A 13804-nucleotide genomic window follows, 5' to 3' on the forward strand; every position below is an offset into this window, starting at 1 on the left:
AATGAGGGAAATTTACAACGTACTTAAGAGAACACTGTAAACAACTAAAAACATTGGCAGGCTTTGAGTAATGCTTGAAATGTACAAAAAAATATGGTTAAAATGGACTATTAAAAAAAAAATATTAGAGAAAATAAGAGAAGCAGTTGAAATAAGATTGATAATGGTAGCCAGGGAACGGCAGAGGGGAGTCAAAGAACTCAGGGAATCCTAAAACATGGGTAGGCAAACTAAGGCCTGGGGGCCGGATCTGGCCCAATCGCTTTCTAAATCCAGCCTGCGGATGATCCAGGAATTGGCGTGTTTTTACATAAGTAGAATGTGTGTTTTTATTTAAAATTCATCTCTGGGTTATTTGCGGGGCATAGGAATTCGTTCATTCCCCCCCCCCAAAAAAATATAGTCCGGCCCCCCACAAGGTCTGAGGGAAAGTGGACCGGCCCCCTGCTGAAAAAGTTTGCTGACCCCTGTCCTAAATGATGATCTTTGAATTTTAATTTGCAATGTAAAGGTAAAGAGACCCCTGACCATTAGGTTCAGTCGTGGCCGACTTTGGGGTTGCGGCGCTCATCTCGCTTTATTGGCTGAGGGAGCCTGTGTACAGCTTCCGGGTCATGTGGCCAGCATGGCGAACCAGAGCAGCGCACGGAAACACCGTTTACCTTCCCGCCGGAGTGGTAGCTATTTATCTACTTGCACTTTGACGTGCTTTCAAACTGCTAGGTTGGCGGGAGCAGGGACCGAGCAATGGGAGCTCACCCCGTCGCGGGAATTCGAACTGCCAACCTTCTGATCAGCAAGCCCTAGGATCTGTGGTTTAACCCACAGAGCTACCGGCGTCCCTTAATTTGCAATGTAATACTTAATTTAAAAAAAATGACAAAAGAAAGAGAGAGAAAATTGAGTAGTAGTCAGGGTATAAATACTCCTAAGTAAGCAAGCAAGCAAATAAATAAATGACAATGCAAATATTTATTATCCAGGTACCAGGCAGCAAAAATGGACAGCTGTTAAGTCATCAACAGATGGCTCGATGGAGGGGACTTTTCTCCTTCTGTTCCCAGGTTCCCAGACGGACAAGGAGAAAGTGTGATGTCTTCTTCTTTACCTGCAGGAAGTGTGAGGTTCGATCTTTGTTGGCATCTTCTGGTGGATCCCTGGAATCCCTTGACTGAAGTCCAGGAGAGCCACTGTTTTTGTTCAGTGGGGAGAACACCGAGTTAGGTGGAGCAATGGTGTGACTCAGTATAAAAGCAGAGTCCTCTTTTTCTTTCTGGCAAGCTTCCTTTGGTTTGTTGAGGTTGAATCCTGACAAAACAGAAGTACTGTTTTTGGGGGACAGGAGGTGGGTGGGTGTGGAGGACTCCCTGGTCCTGAATGGGGTACTGAACCCCTGAAGGACCAGGTGCGCAGCTTGGGAGTCATTCTGGATTCACGGCTGTCCATGGAGGCGCAGGTCAATTCTGTGTCCAGGGCAGGTGTTTATCAGCTCCATCTGGTATGCAGGATGAGACCCTCCCTGCCCGCACACTGCCTCAGCAGAGTGGTGCATGCTCTGGTTATCTCCCGCTTGGACTACTGCAGTGCGCTCTACGTGGAGCTACCTTTGAAGGTGACCCGGAAACTACAACTAATCCAGAATGCGGCAGCTAGACTGGGGACTGGGAGCGGCCGCCGAGACCATATAACACTGGTCTTGAAAGACCTACATTGGCTCCCAGTACGTTTCCGAGCACAATTCAAAGTGTTGGTGCTGACCTTTCAAGCCCTAAACTGCCTCAGCCCAGTATACCTGCAGGAGCGTCTCCACCCCCATCGTTTTGCCCAGACACTGAGATCCAGCTCCGAGGGCCTTCTGGCAGTTCCCTCCCTGCGAGAAGCCAAGTTACAGGGAACCAGGCAGAGGGCCTTCTCGGTGGTGGCACCCACCCTGTGGAACGCCCTCCCACCAGATGTCAAAGAGATAAACAACTACCTGACATTTAGAAGACATCTGAAGGCAGCCCTGTTCTGGGAAGCTTTTAATGTTTGATGCATTATTTTATTCTGTTTTTAATCTGTTGGGAGCCGCCTATAGTGGCTGGGGAAACCCAGCCAGATGGGTGAGGTACAAATAATAAATTATCATCATCATTATTTTTATTATACATCCCAATAACCATTTTTTTGAAATGGCTAACTTCTCTGGAACATGAGGTAGCTTGGCTAGGTATAACCATTTTAGCACAGCTACATACAGGACCCAAAGATTAATGCGTTTTTGTATGTCAGTAAGAGAGGCTTAATAGTGCTTAGTTGCCAGGACTATCTCTAATACTGTAGTAGTAAATTATTATTGTGTTACTACTAGTAGTAAATTACTATTATGTTACTAGTAGTAGTAAATTACATTTTTGTTACTACTACTAGTAGAAGAGGACTACAATTTCAAGCTAATCGAGTGCAAACATTGGTCTTTGCCTAGAACAATGAGTCGCAGCATCCGAGCTCAGGGATCTGTAGTCTTTATTACAGGATAAAGACAGGGATAAGGTGGAGTTGTCCCAAAGAATTAAGGGGATGAAGAGAAACCAGTGGAAGTGGGTCTGTGGAGAGGGTTGGGCTCATTCAGGAGAAGGAAGTGGAGGTGGCTGTTCCAAGCAGAGGGAACGACCTGGCGGAGGATGTGAGGAATAGGGTGGCCGGTGGCCAGACAGAGTGAAAAAGAGCCCATTCCAGAGGGACAGAGACAAACACAAGACGGTTGATGGAATCTGAGCATCGATTCCAACTAGAAATACTAATTTCATTCCACAGGTTCGGTTGAAATCCAATCTCGGTATCCAGTTCCGGTTGATGTGGCCTAAAAACAAAGTTGGAAACAAAGTTTTATTCATTAGTTACTGCAGTTTGGAAACACCTGGGGATAGTTTTCAAAAAAATAAAAGAAATTAAAACAAGATTGGGGGGGAGGATTGATCAATCAATTGATAGATGAGATAGATAGATGATAGATAGATGAGATAGATAGATGATAGATAGATGATAGATAGATAGATAGATAGATAGATAGATGATAGGTAGATGATAGATATAGATAGATAGATGATAGATAGATAGATAGATAGATAGATAGATAGATGATAGATAGATAGATAGATGATAGATAGATAGATGATAGATAGATGATAGATGATAGATAGATGATAGATAGATAGATAGATGATAGATAGATAGATATAGATAGAGAGATAGATGATAGATAGATAGATAGATGATAGATAGATAGATAGATGATAGATAGATAGATAGATGATAGATAGATAGATAGATAGATAGATAGATAGATAGATAGATGATAGATAGATAGATAGATAGATAGATAGATAGATAGATAGATAGATAGATAGATAGATAGATATAGATGATAGATAGATAGATGATAGATAGATAGATATAGATGATAGATAGGGTAGATGATAGGTAGGTAGGTAGGTACATGATAGGTAGGGAGGTAGGGAGAGAGGGAGGGAGACAGATGATAGATAGGTAGATAACTTGATAGATGGATAGTTAACTTGGATTTTGGAAGTAATTACTTTTTTTCTGTTGTTGTTTTTTTCTTTTAGCATTGTAAGATGTTTTGCTTTGTGTTTTTCATATGTTATATTTGTTATAAATGTGGAAAATCAATTAAAAAAATGCGGAAAAAAGATATCAAACCCCGAGGGATATAGATATAGCTATAGCTATAGGTATAGGTATAGATATAGATATAGATGCAACGCGCAGCGTTGGCTACAACTTCGCTGAATTACTCAAGGCAAGAAGTCGCAGAAGAAGGAATCTGGGAAAAGTGCCTATATAGGAGCTGTAAGTTATCTGACGAGAGCGGGCCGCGAGCCAGGCAAGTACTTGACCCCCGGGGGTCAAAAAAATAAGCCGCGGCCGGATGTAACAAATTGCTCCAGATTATCGAGATTTCGCAGCCTGTGCAAGAAAAGGAGCCAGGAAAGGAGGCTGCTCTGTGTGTGGGCTGAGAATTAAACGACATCCCACATGGGAGAAGGTATCGGAAGAGACGGAGAGTGACTCACAAGCTCTGGGATAAGGAAGGAGCAAAGGTTTCCACGTGGTGGGTTTTGCTGCTGCCTGGCAAGATGGGGGCTTGGGTGGTTTTAGACAGGCCGTTGCTCGGTCCCTGCTCCTGCCAACCTAGCAGTTCGAAAGCACGTCAAAGTGCAAGTAGATAAATAGGTACCACTCCAGAGGGAAGGTAAACGGCATTTCCATGCACTGCTCTGGTTCGCCAGAAGCGGCTTAGTCATGCTGGCCACATGACCCGGAAGCTGTACGCCTGCTCCCTCGGCCAATAAAGCAAGATGAGCACCCCAACACCAGAGTCGGTCACAACTGGACCTAATGGTCAGGGGTCCCTTTATCTTTAACAGCAGCTACCAATTAGCATATCTTCCATATTCAGGGGCAGTGTATGTCTCTCAGTACCAGGTGCTGGGATTGGCAATCTGTTTTCTTTATGCCCTGCTTGTGAGCTTCCCATTTTGGACTCACAGCTGTCCATGGAGGCGCAGGTCAATTCTGTGTCCAGGGCAGCTGTCTACCAGCTCCATCTGGTATGCAGGCTGAGACCCTATCTGCCAGCAGACTGTCTCACCAGAGTAGTGCATGCTCTGGTTATCTCCCGCTTGGACTACTGCCATGCGCTCTACATGGGGCTACCTTTGAAGGTGACCTGGAAGCTACAACTAATCCAGAATGCGGCAGCTAGACTGGTGACTGGGAGCGACCATAACACTGGTCTTGAAAGATCTACACTGGCTCCCAGTACGTTTCCGAGCACAATTCAAAGTGTTGGTGCTGACCTTTAAAGCCCTAAACGGCCTCGGTCCAGTATATCTGAAGGAGCGTCTCCTCCCCCATCATTCTGCCCGGACACTGAGGTCCAGCACTGAGGGCCTTCTGGCGGTTCCCTCACTGCGAGAGGCCAAGCTACAGGGAACCAGGCAGAGGGCCTTCTCGGTGGTGGCGCCCTCCCTGTGGAACGCCCTCCCACCGGATGTCAAAGAGAAGAATAACTATCAGACTTTTAGAAGATATCTGAAGGCAGCCCTGTTTAGGGAAGTTTTTAATGGCTGATATTTTAATGTATTTTTAATCTTTTGTTAGAAGCCCAGCCAGATGGGCAGGGTATAAATAATAAATTATTATTATTATTATTATTATTCCCCAAAGCAACATTTAAAAAATAATAATAATTGAGGAACCGCCCACATCAGGAAGTCCCCCATATTTTCCTTAATACAGTGGTACAGTGGTACCTTGGTTCTCAAACGCTTTGGTTCCCAAATGCCTAAAACCCAGAAGTAAGTGTTTAGGTTTTCGAATGCTTTTCGGAAGCCAAACGTCCAATGTGGCTGTCGGCTATTGTTTCCAGGAGATCTGCACCAATCAGAAGCCCTGCCTTGGTTTTTGAACATTTCGGAAGTCAAACGGACTTCCAGAATGGATTAAGTTCAAGAACAAAAGTATCACTGTATTTCACACTTTTGTTTTTGTTTTTGAGGCTTTTTCGGCTAATTTGTTTTTGTGACTGTGTGGAACCCAGTTCAGCTACTGATTGATTGATTGATTGTGTGACTGCGGAAATGGATAAAAGCCCCCCATCCAAACAAGGACTATCATCAGTGAGGCTGAGGAAAAAATAATAATTTTAATTTTTATCATCTTCGGTTTTATTTATTTTATAGTAAATTGCTCTTTTAGGGGTTGATTTTAAAAAATCTGGAATAGATTAATCCCTTTTGCATTAATTTCTATGGGAAAGTGCGCCTTGGTTTTGAAATGCTTTGGTTTTGGAACAGACTTCCAGAATGAACTAAGTTTGAGAACTAAAGTACACCATAAGTGAGTCTGTCTGAGCGACTCAACTCACAAGGAGGGATCAACTGTAAAGACCCCCAGAGAGGGGACAGGGATCCAGCAGGTTCCTTCTGAAATCACTTGCTGTGGTCTACTCTGTGAAGTCCATATATTAGAGATGGACAGAGTAGCCAATTCTTTCCCATTTCATTTCACTGGAACTCAGTTGCAGATCTGTTCCTTTGCATGCAGATTCTGTGGTTGTTTTTTGTAAAAAAATGTGTGCACGCAAAAGTTGTGAGCACATTAAAATGTGCTCGTTTGCAATGTAAACTGCACATTTCTAAAAATATAAAATAAGAATCCTCAGTGATTTTCAACTCTTTCATCTAGAAAACATACTTTTTCCATTAGATTTCAACATAAAAAATATATTTTCTGTGTTCATCTTTTGCACAGTACCAACTGCTTCATTAAATCCCGTTCGGCTTCAGCAAATCCACAGAAATGTGCATCTAACAGGGACTTGAGCCTCAAATCTGATTGGTCCACTGTGGAAAGCAGACCAAACAATTTTTTCTGGTCTCTATCACGTACTTCCAAAAGGAAGATCAGAATAACACAGTGATTTGCTGTGATGAAAGGAAAAGAAGGAAGGACGAGGGAAAACATTTTTGTTTTCTTTCTGCTCCTTATTTTTCCATCCTTAGGTTCAGTCCAAATTTCCACATCAGTTTCTGATTTTTTAAAAAAGTCCTTTTGAGTAATTTTCAATTCAGCATCATGCAGCAATTTTCTCCTTATACACACATTCTTATATTCCATTTTGTCCAGAGTACACATCTGGCCAGCAACTTGCCCCAATTGGCAATGCATTTTGTATATTCTTCTGCATGCATTACCATAGCACAGTGGTACCTCGGGTTAAGTACTTACCGTAATTCGTTACAGAGGTCCGTTCTTAACCTGAAGCACCACTTTAGCTAATGGGGCCTCCCACTGCTGCCGCGCTGCCGGAGCACAATTTCTGTTCTCATCCTGAAGCAAAGTTCTTAACAACGGCCACCCAAATATTACTTGCTAAAAATTGGAAAACACAAGAACTACCAACAGTGGAAAACTAGCAGATGAAGATGATGAACTTTTCAGAGCTAGCTGACCTCACTGGAAGAATCCGTGACCAGAAAGAAGAGGAGTTTCAAGAGGACTGGAGGAAATTTAAGGACTATTTGAATAAATATTGTAATATAAAAAATTAGAAATTACTTGAAAGAAACAAATAGGCCTAGGATTAACCTAACTTATAATTAAATAAATGGGATTTAGAATGTTAAGAAAAGTGAATAAGATGGACTATAATTGGAAATTGTTTTAGTTTAATAATTGGAAAGCTGCTGTTTTAATTACGAGGAGTTTAATTACGAGTTTAATTACGAGGAAACTCAGAAGGGAGGGATTTGATGATTAAAAGGTTGGATTTGTGAAGAATTAAGTTTGTTGTTATTGTTTATCTGTTTATTGTTCACTTTTTCTGTCTTTGTGTATCATTTTGCTTTGTGGTTTGTGTTATCATTGTGGAAAATCTAATAAAAAGATTATTAAAAGAGAACAGAAATCATGCTCTGGCGGCGCAGTGGCCCCATTAGCTAAAGTGGTACCTCAGGTTAAGAAAAGTTTCAGGTTAAGAACGGACCTCCAGAATGAATTAAGTTCTTTACCCGAGGTACCACTGTATTCAAAAGGATTTCCTGGCTCTGTGAAAGCTCAGCATAGCTCTTCTGGCTACAAGTCATCGGTGGCCCTTCTCTCCTCTTCCACAAATTTGCCCTGTCCTCTTTTAAAGCCACCCACGTTGGTAGCCGCCCCTGACTCCTGAGGGAGTTCCATAGCTTGACTGTGTGGTACGTGAATAAGTCTATCGTTTATCTGTCCCAAATCTTCCAACTCTCAGCTGTGTTGCATGCCCTTGAGTTCCAGCGTTAGGAGAGAGGGAGGAAAACTGTCCTCTGTCCCCTTGCCATTCACTCGAACTCAGCATCCTGAGTTTATCTTCTCCTCTGGGTTTGCTCTCTCCCTGGGGTTTTGCTGACCGGATGAAAGCCCATGTTTTAAAGGGCTTCGGCCCCACAAGCTGGGATAATTTCAAATCTCCCTGAGCAAACAAGATCAGGAGCCAACGACAGATAAATAAACCAGAGCAGCGGGAAAACAGGAACTGATAGTACAGAGTTTGGATTGTTTTCTAATTTATCTAAGACACACAGATTGTTTTTTCCCCTTTTGCCCACAAAGTTGTGGTTGCATCCTAGGTCACCCCTCACACACACAAAAAGCCTAAAAGATACCAGCAGAGGTTCTGAGAAATCAGATGTTTCTGTTGTTGTTCTGTGTGTGTTTTTCTTCCAGGAAGAAATATGGACTCAGTGACTGTGGAAGAGCTGATCGGAGCTCCTTTGCAATGGCAAAATTGGCTGTGTTATACATTTAAGGCTCTAGGTTACCACTTTAAACAGCTTTCATTTGCCCCAAAGAATCCTGGGAGCTGTAGTTTGTTCAGGGTGCTGAGAGTTGTTTGGAGGTCCCTATTCCCTGCCCCCAATGACAAACCAAGACAGCATCTTAAAAAGCAGAGACATCACCTTGCCAACAAAGGTCCGTATAGTTCAAGCTATGGTTTTCCCAGTAGTGATGTATGGAAGTGAGAGCTGGACCATAAAGAAGGCTGATCGCCGAAGAATGGATCCTTTTGGATTCTGGTGCTGGAGGAGACTCTTGAGAGTCCCATGGACTGCAAGAAGATCAAACCTATCCATTCTGAAGGAAATCAGCCCTGAGTGATCACTGGAAGGACAGATCCTGAAGCAGAGGCTCCAGTACTTTGGCCACCTCATGAGAAAAGAAGAATCCCTGGAAAAGACCCTGATGTTGGGAAAGATGGAGGGCACAAGGAGAAGGGGACGACAGAGGGCGAAATGGTTGGACAGTGTTCTCAAAGCTACCAGCATAAGTTTGACCAAACTGTGGGAGGCAGTGGAAGACAGAAGTGCCTGGCGTGCTCTGGTCCAGGGAGTCACGAAGAGGCGGACACGACTAAACAACAACAACAATTCTGTGCCCAAAGCCACAATTCCCAGAGTTCCCTAGGAACAGGGATTGATAGTTAAACCACTCTGAGAACGGCAGCTCTTTGAGGGGTACAGGTTAATCAGGCATCACAGCTCAAGAATCGTGACAAATTATGTGGGGGACTCCCTGGTCCTGAATGGGGTCACTGTGCCCCTGAAGGACCAGGTGTGCAGCCTGGGAGTCATTTTGGACTCACAGCTGTCCATGGAAGCACAGGTCAATTCTGTGTCCAGGGTGGCTGTTTATCAGCTCCATCTGGTACGCAGGATGAGACCCTCCCTGCCCGCAAACTGTCTTGCCAGAGTGGTGCATGCTTTAGTCATCTCATGCTTGGTCTACTGCAATGTACTCTACGTGGGGCTACCTTTGAAGGTGACCCGAAAACTGCAATTAATCCAGAATGCGGCAGCTAGACTGGTGACTGGGAGTGGCCGCTGAGACCATATAACATCAGTCTTGAAAGACCTACACTGACAGTATGTTTCCGAGCACAATTCAAAGTGTTGGTGCTGACCTTTAAAGCCCTAAACGGCCTCGGTCCGGTAGATCTGAAGGAGCATCTCCACCCCCATCGTTCAGTTCCAGCGCCAAGGGCCTTCTGGCAGTTCCCTCCCTGTGAGAAGCCAAGTTACAGGGAACCAGGCAGAGGGCCTTCTTGGTAGTGGCGCCTGCCCTGTGGAACGCCCTCCCACCAGATGTCAAAGAGAACAACAACTGCCAGACTTTTAGAAGGCATCTGAAGGCAGCCCTGTTTAGGGAAACTTTTAATGTTTAACAGACTATTGTATTTTAATATTTTGTTGGAAGCTGCCCGGAGTGGCTGGGGAAACCGAGCCAGATGGGAGGGGTATAAATAATAAATATTAAATTATTGTTGTTGTTGTTGTTATCGTCATCATCATCGTCATCCAACCTCTGTTGAAAAATCTCCAAGGAAGGAGAGTCCACCAAATTCCAAAGAAATCTGTTCTGCTGTTGAACTGTTCTTACTGTCAGGAAGTTCCTCCTAATGTGTACTTGAAACCCAAACCACTTATTCTTGTCATTTGAATCAATTGGTTTGGTTCCTACCCTCAGGAGCAGCAGAAAACAAGCTTGCTCCATCTTCCATGGGCAGCCCTTCCAGATATTGGAAGATGGCCTTTCATATCTCCTCTTCTCCAGGCTACCCATATCCATCTCGCTCAACCGTTCCTCAAAAGTTTTGGTTTCCAGACCTTTGATGGTCTTGGTCTTCTTCCTCTGCACCCATTCCAACTTGTCAAATAAAGCCCTTCATTTTGGATAATCAACAAGGGCCCTTCATTGAAATTATCTAATAATGGAAAGCTATATAAATATAGTCCAGTTCATCCCAAAACCAACCCGTTTGTGAATAACTGTAGCTCTCCAGATGTTCTAGATGCAAGCCAACGCCCATCAGTTCACAACATCTGGAGAATCACAGTTTCCTCACCCTTTTGCTGTATATGGATCAATCTATTGAAGATCTCTTTCAGCTTCTGCCTTCTGGAAGAAGGTACAGGGTTATAAAGACTAGGACTACCCGCCTGAGAAACAGTTTCTATCCAATTGCTATTTTGGTTTTATACGCAGTGTAAGGTAGTCTCTATGTGAGTATATTGTATTCAATTATGGGGTATCAGAATTTTTAGGGGCCAATCAGGTTGGGATAGCAGGCTTGTTGATTTTTGAATGTCTGATGTAGATTTTTCAATTTCGTTTTTCTGTATGGGACAATGACAATAAACATTTTTGTATCGTATCTGGGGTGGTGGGGTTTCAGAAACAAAAGAATGATTACCTTGTTTGGCTTACCTGCCATTCAACTTGCCATGATATGCTTCACAAACGCTGGGGAAAAAAGGGAGAGAGTCATTACTGTCTCAGAGGTAGTGTTGTGTAATGGTTAGAGTGTTGGGCTAGAGCTTGGGATATGAGGGTCTGAATCCTGACTCAGGCATGAATCTCACTGGGTGTCAGAGACCAGGCTGAGGAGTACTGCTCTGATAAGAAATGATGGGAACCTCTTCCTCCCGCTGCTCCTGATCAGGATCCTGATGTTGCCCAGGAACAGTGGAGCAGTATAGATATAGAACAGTGGTTTGCAGAGGGGCATAGTTCTGAAGGCAAAAGCTGAGACTGTGGGATGTGATACATAAGTAGCAGTCAAGTACAACATTCCTTGTTTTCCTAGAGTGGACATGCTGGGGAATGTTTGGTCCAGCCAGTCGAAAACTTCCTGTTTCCTCCTGGCTGGGACATACTTCCTTTGCATGTGACTAGAGGTGGGCGTGACCTTACCTGTCCAGGTAACAAAAGGACAGGGCATGCAGCACTCTCTTTCTCTCTCTGACTTCCTCCATCATTGGAGCAGCTTTTTAGCTAAAGATGCTCCGTTAGCTTCCAGCCAACAGAGGAAACTGGGATTATCCCCATATGGCAGCCTTTCTCAACCTGTGGTCCCCAGATGTTGTTGAACTACAACTCCCATCACCCCTAGCGAGCAAGGCCAGAGCTCAGGGATGATGGATGTTGTAGTCCAACAACATCTGGGGACCCACAGGTTGAGAACCGCTGCATATGGGATAGCTCCACATGTATATATTATGTAACTAAGTCTGCCTTCAGGGATCCATCAGTGAACTGATGTTGTAAGTAAACTTCTTTTATTGACTTTACACAAGATTGTGGCATCTTTTGTGGCACCCCCATATTTTCCTTAATACAGTGGTACCTTGGTTCTCAAACACCTTGGTACCCAAACGCCAAAAACCCGGAAGTAAGTGTTCTGGTTTTGGAACGTTTTTTCGGAACCCGAACGTCCGACGCAGCTGTCAGATATTGTTTCCGGGGCACCTCCACCAATCAGAAGCTGCACCTTGGTTCTCAAACATTTCGGAAGTCAAATGGACTTCCAGAACAGATTAAGTTTGGCGTTTTTGTTTTTTGCTATTTATTTTGTGTTTTTGTTTTTGAGGCCTTTTCGGTTACCGTATTTTCCAGCGTATAAGATGACTGGGCGTATAAGACGACTCCCAACTTTTCCAGTTAAAATATAGAGTTTGGAATATACTCGCCGTATAACTTCCAACGCACACCAAAAAAATTTAAAAAACCAGTCTCCAGTCCGGCTCAGAAATCCGCTCCACTTCCCAGTAGCCGGGGGCTTCTGGGGCCAATTTTCAAGCGAATTTATGCTTCATCTAGAGAGATTGGTGTCCTCTGATTTAATTTGCTGTCGTTTTATCCTTTGGTGAGGAGTTGCTGCAGGAGCTGCTTCTGTAGCCGGCGTAAAAGACGAGCCCCAACTTTTGAGAATCATAGAATCATAGAGTTGGAAGAGACCACAAGGGCCATCGAGTCCAACCCCCTGCCAAGCAGGAAACACCATCAGAGCACTCCTGACATATGGTTGTCAAGCCTCTGCTTCAAGACCTCCAAAGAAGGAGACTCCACCACACTCCTTGGCAGCAAATTCCACTGTCCAACAGCTCTTACTGTCAGGAAGTTCTTCCTAATGTTTAGGTGGAATCTTCTTTCTTGTAGTTTGGATCCATTGCTCCGTGTCCGCTTCTCTGGAGCAGCAGAAAACAACCTTTCTCCCTCCTCTATGTGACATCCTTTTATATATTTGAACATGGCTATCATATCACCCCTTAACCTCCTCTTCTCCAGGCTAAACATGCCCAGCTCCCTTAGCCGTTCCTCATAAGGCATCGTTTCCAGGCCTTTGACCATTTTGGTTGCCCTCCTCTGGACACGTTCCAGTTTGTCAGTGTCCTTCTTGAACTGTGGTGCCCAGAACTGGACACAGTACTCCAGGTGAGGTCTGACCAGAGCAGAATACAGTGGCACTATTACTTCCCTTGATCTAGATGCTATACTCCTATTGATGCAGCCCAGAATTGCATTGGCTTTTTTAGCTGCCACGTCACACCAGAAGATTTTCCTAGGTTAAAAAGTAGTCTTACACGCCAGAAAACACAGTAATTTGTTTTTGTGACTGTGCTCAGCTACCAATTGATTGATTCTGTGACTGCAGAAATGGATAAAAGCCCCCCATCCAAACAATAACTATCATCAGTTCAGGTAAGAAAAAAATATGTAGTTTTAATTTTTATCATCTACAATTCTGTCTTATTTTTATAGTACAGTACATTGATTGTTGCTTTCATTTTATGGATCAGTGGTCTCGTTAGATAGTGAAATTCATGTTAAATTGCTGTTTTAGGGGTGGTTTTTAAAAGTCTGGAACGGATTAATCCATTTTGCATTACTTTCTATGGGAAAGCGTGCCTTGGTTTTGGAACGCTTTGGTTTTGGAATGGACTTCTGGAACGGATTAAGTTTGAGAACCAAGGTACCACTGTACCTTCGTAGCTGATGCAACCATTGGAGTCTTCCTGGCCAGCCATTAGCTTATCGACCTCCTCCTCAGTCAACCTTTCGCCTGGAACAGAAAAAAATGAAAGAAAAGAAAATAACAGGAAAAAATATATACATAAGTTGACTCAAATTTTCAGGGTTAAGAGCCTAAGGCAAATTACAAGTAGGGCTATGTACGTAATTCGATCAAAGCTCGAATCGCTAACTGATTTGAAGGGGCAAGATTCCAGTTTTGGCCGAGTTAGGCCAAAAAAGTTGGTGAAAATGTTTCTGTATATTATGTCCGCAGCCAGAATTCAGTATTCCCAGAAATGGAAATAAGTTGTTGTTCCAACAAGAAAGGAATGGACTTTTAAAACTATTGGATTATATGGAAATAGTGAAATTAACGGCAAAAACAAGAAACCAAAAAGATAAAATGTTTGTGGAA

The 13804-nt window shown here is 43.6% G+C and overlaps 1 protein-coding gene across 3 annotated transcripts in view; it reads right to left on the bottom strand.

Moving 5' to 3' along the window:
- Window positions 1-2488: 2488 nt before the first annotated feature.
- Window positions 2489-13804, bottom strand: part of MYL3 (myosin light chain 3) — a 101409-nt gene continuing 90093 nt past the window's right edge. For 2 of the 3 annotated variants that reach the window (XM_081882745.1, XM_081882744.1), the window contains 3 exons: window positions 13361-13438; window positions 10804-10839; window positions 2489-2842 (listed from right to left, as the gene is read on the bottom strand). In XM_081882745.1, coding sequence (XP_081738871.1) covers window positions 10811-10839; window positions 13361-13438 — 107 coding nt within the window. In that variant the 3' untranslated portion in view covers window positions 2489-2842; window positions 10804-10810. Of the gene's footprint in view, window positions 2843-10789; window positions 10840-13360; window positions 13439-13804 lie in introns of all 3 variants that reach the window. The other variant, XM_081882746.1, reaches the window with a different exon arrangement.

Source organism: Podarcis melisellensis (genome assembly GCF_964234715.1).
Source record: "Podarcis melisellensis genome assembly, chromosome: 12".
Classification (NCBI taxonomy): domain Eukaryota; kingdom Metazoa; phylum Chordata; class Lepidosauria; order Squamata; family Lacertidae; genus Podarcis; species Podarcis melisellensis.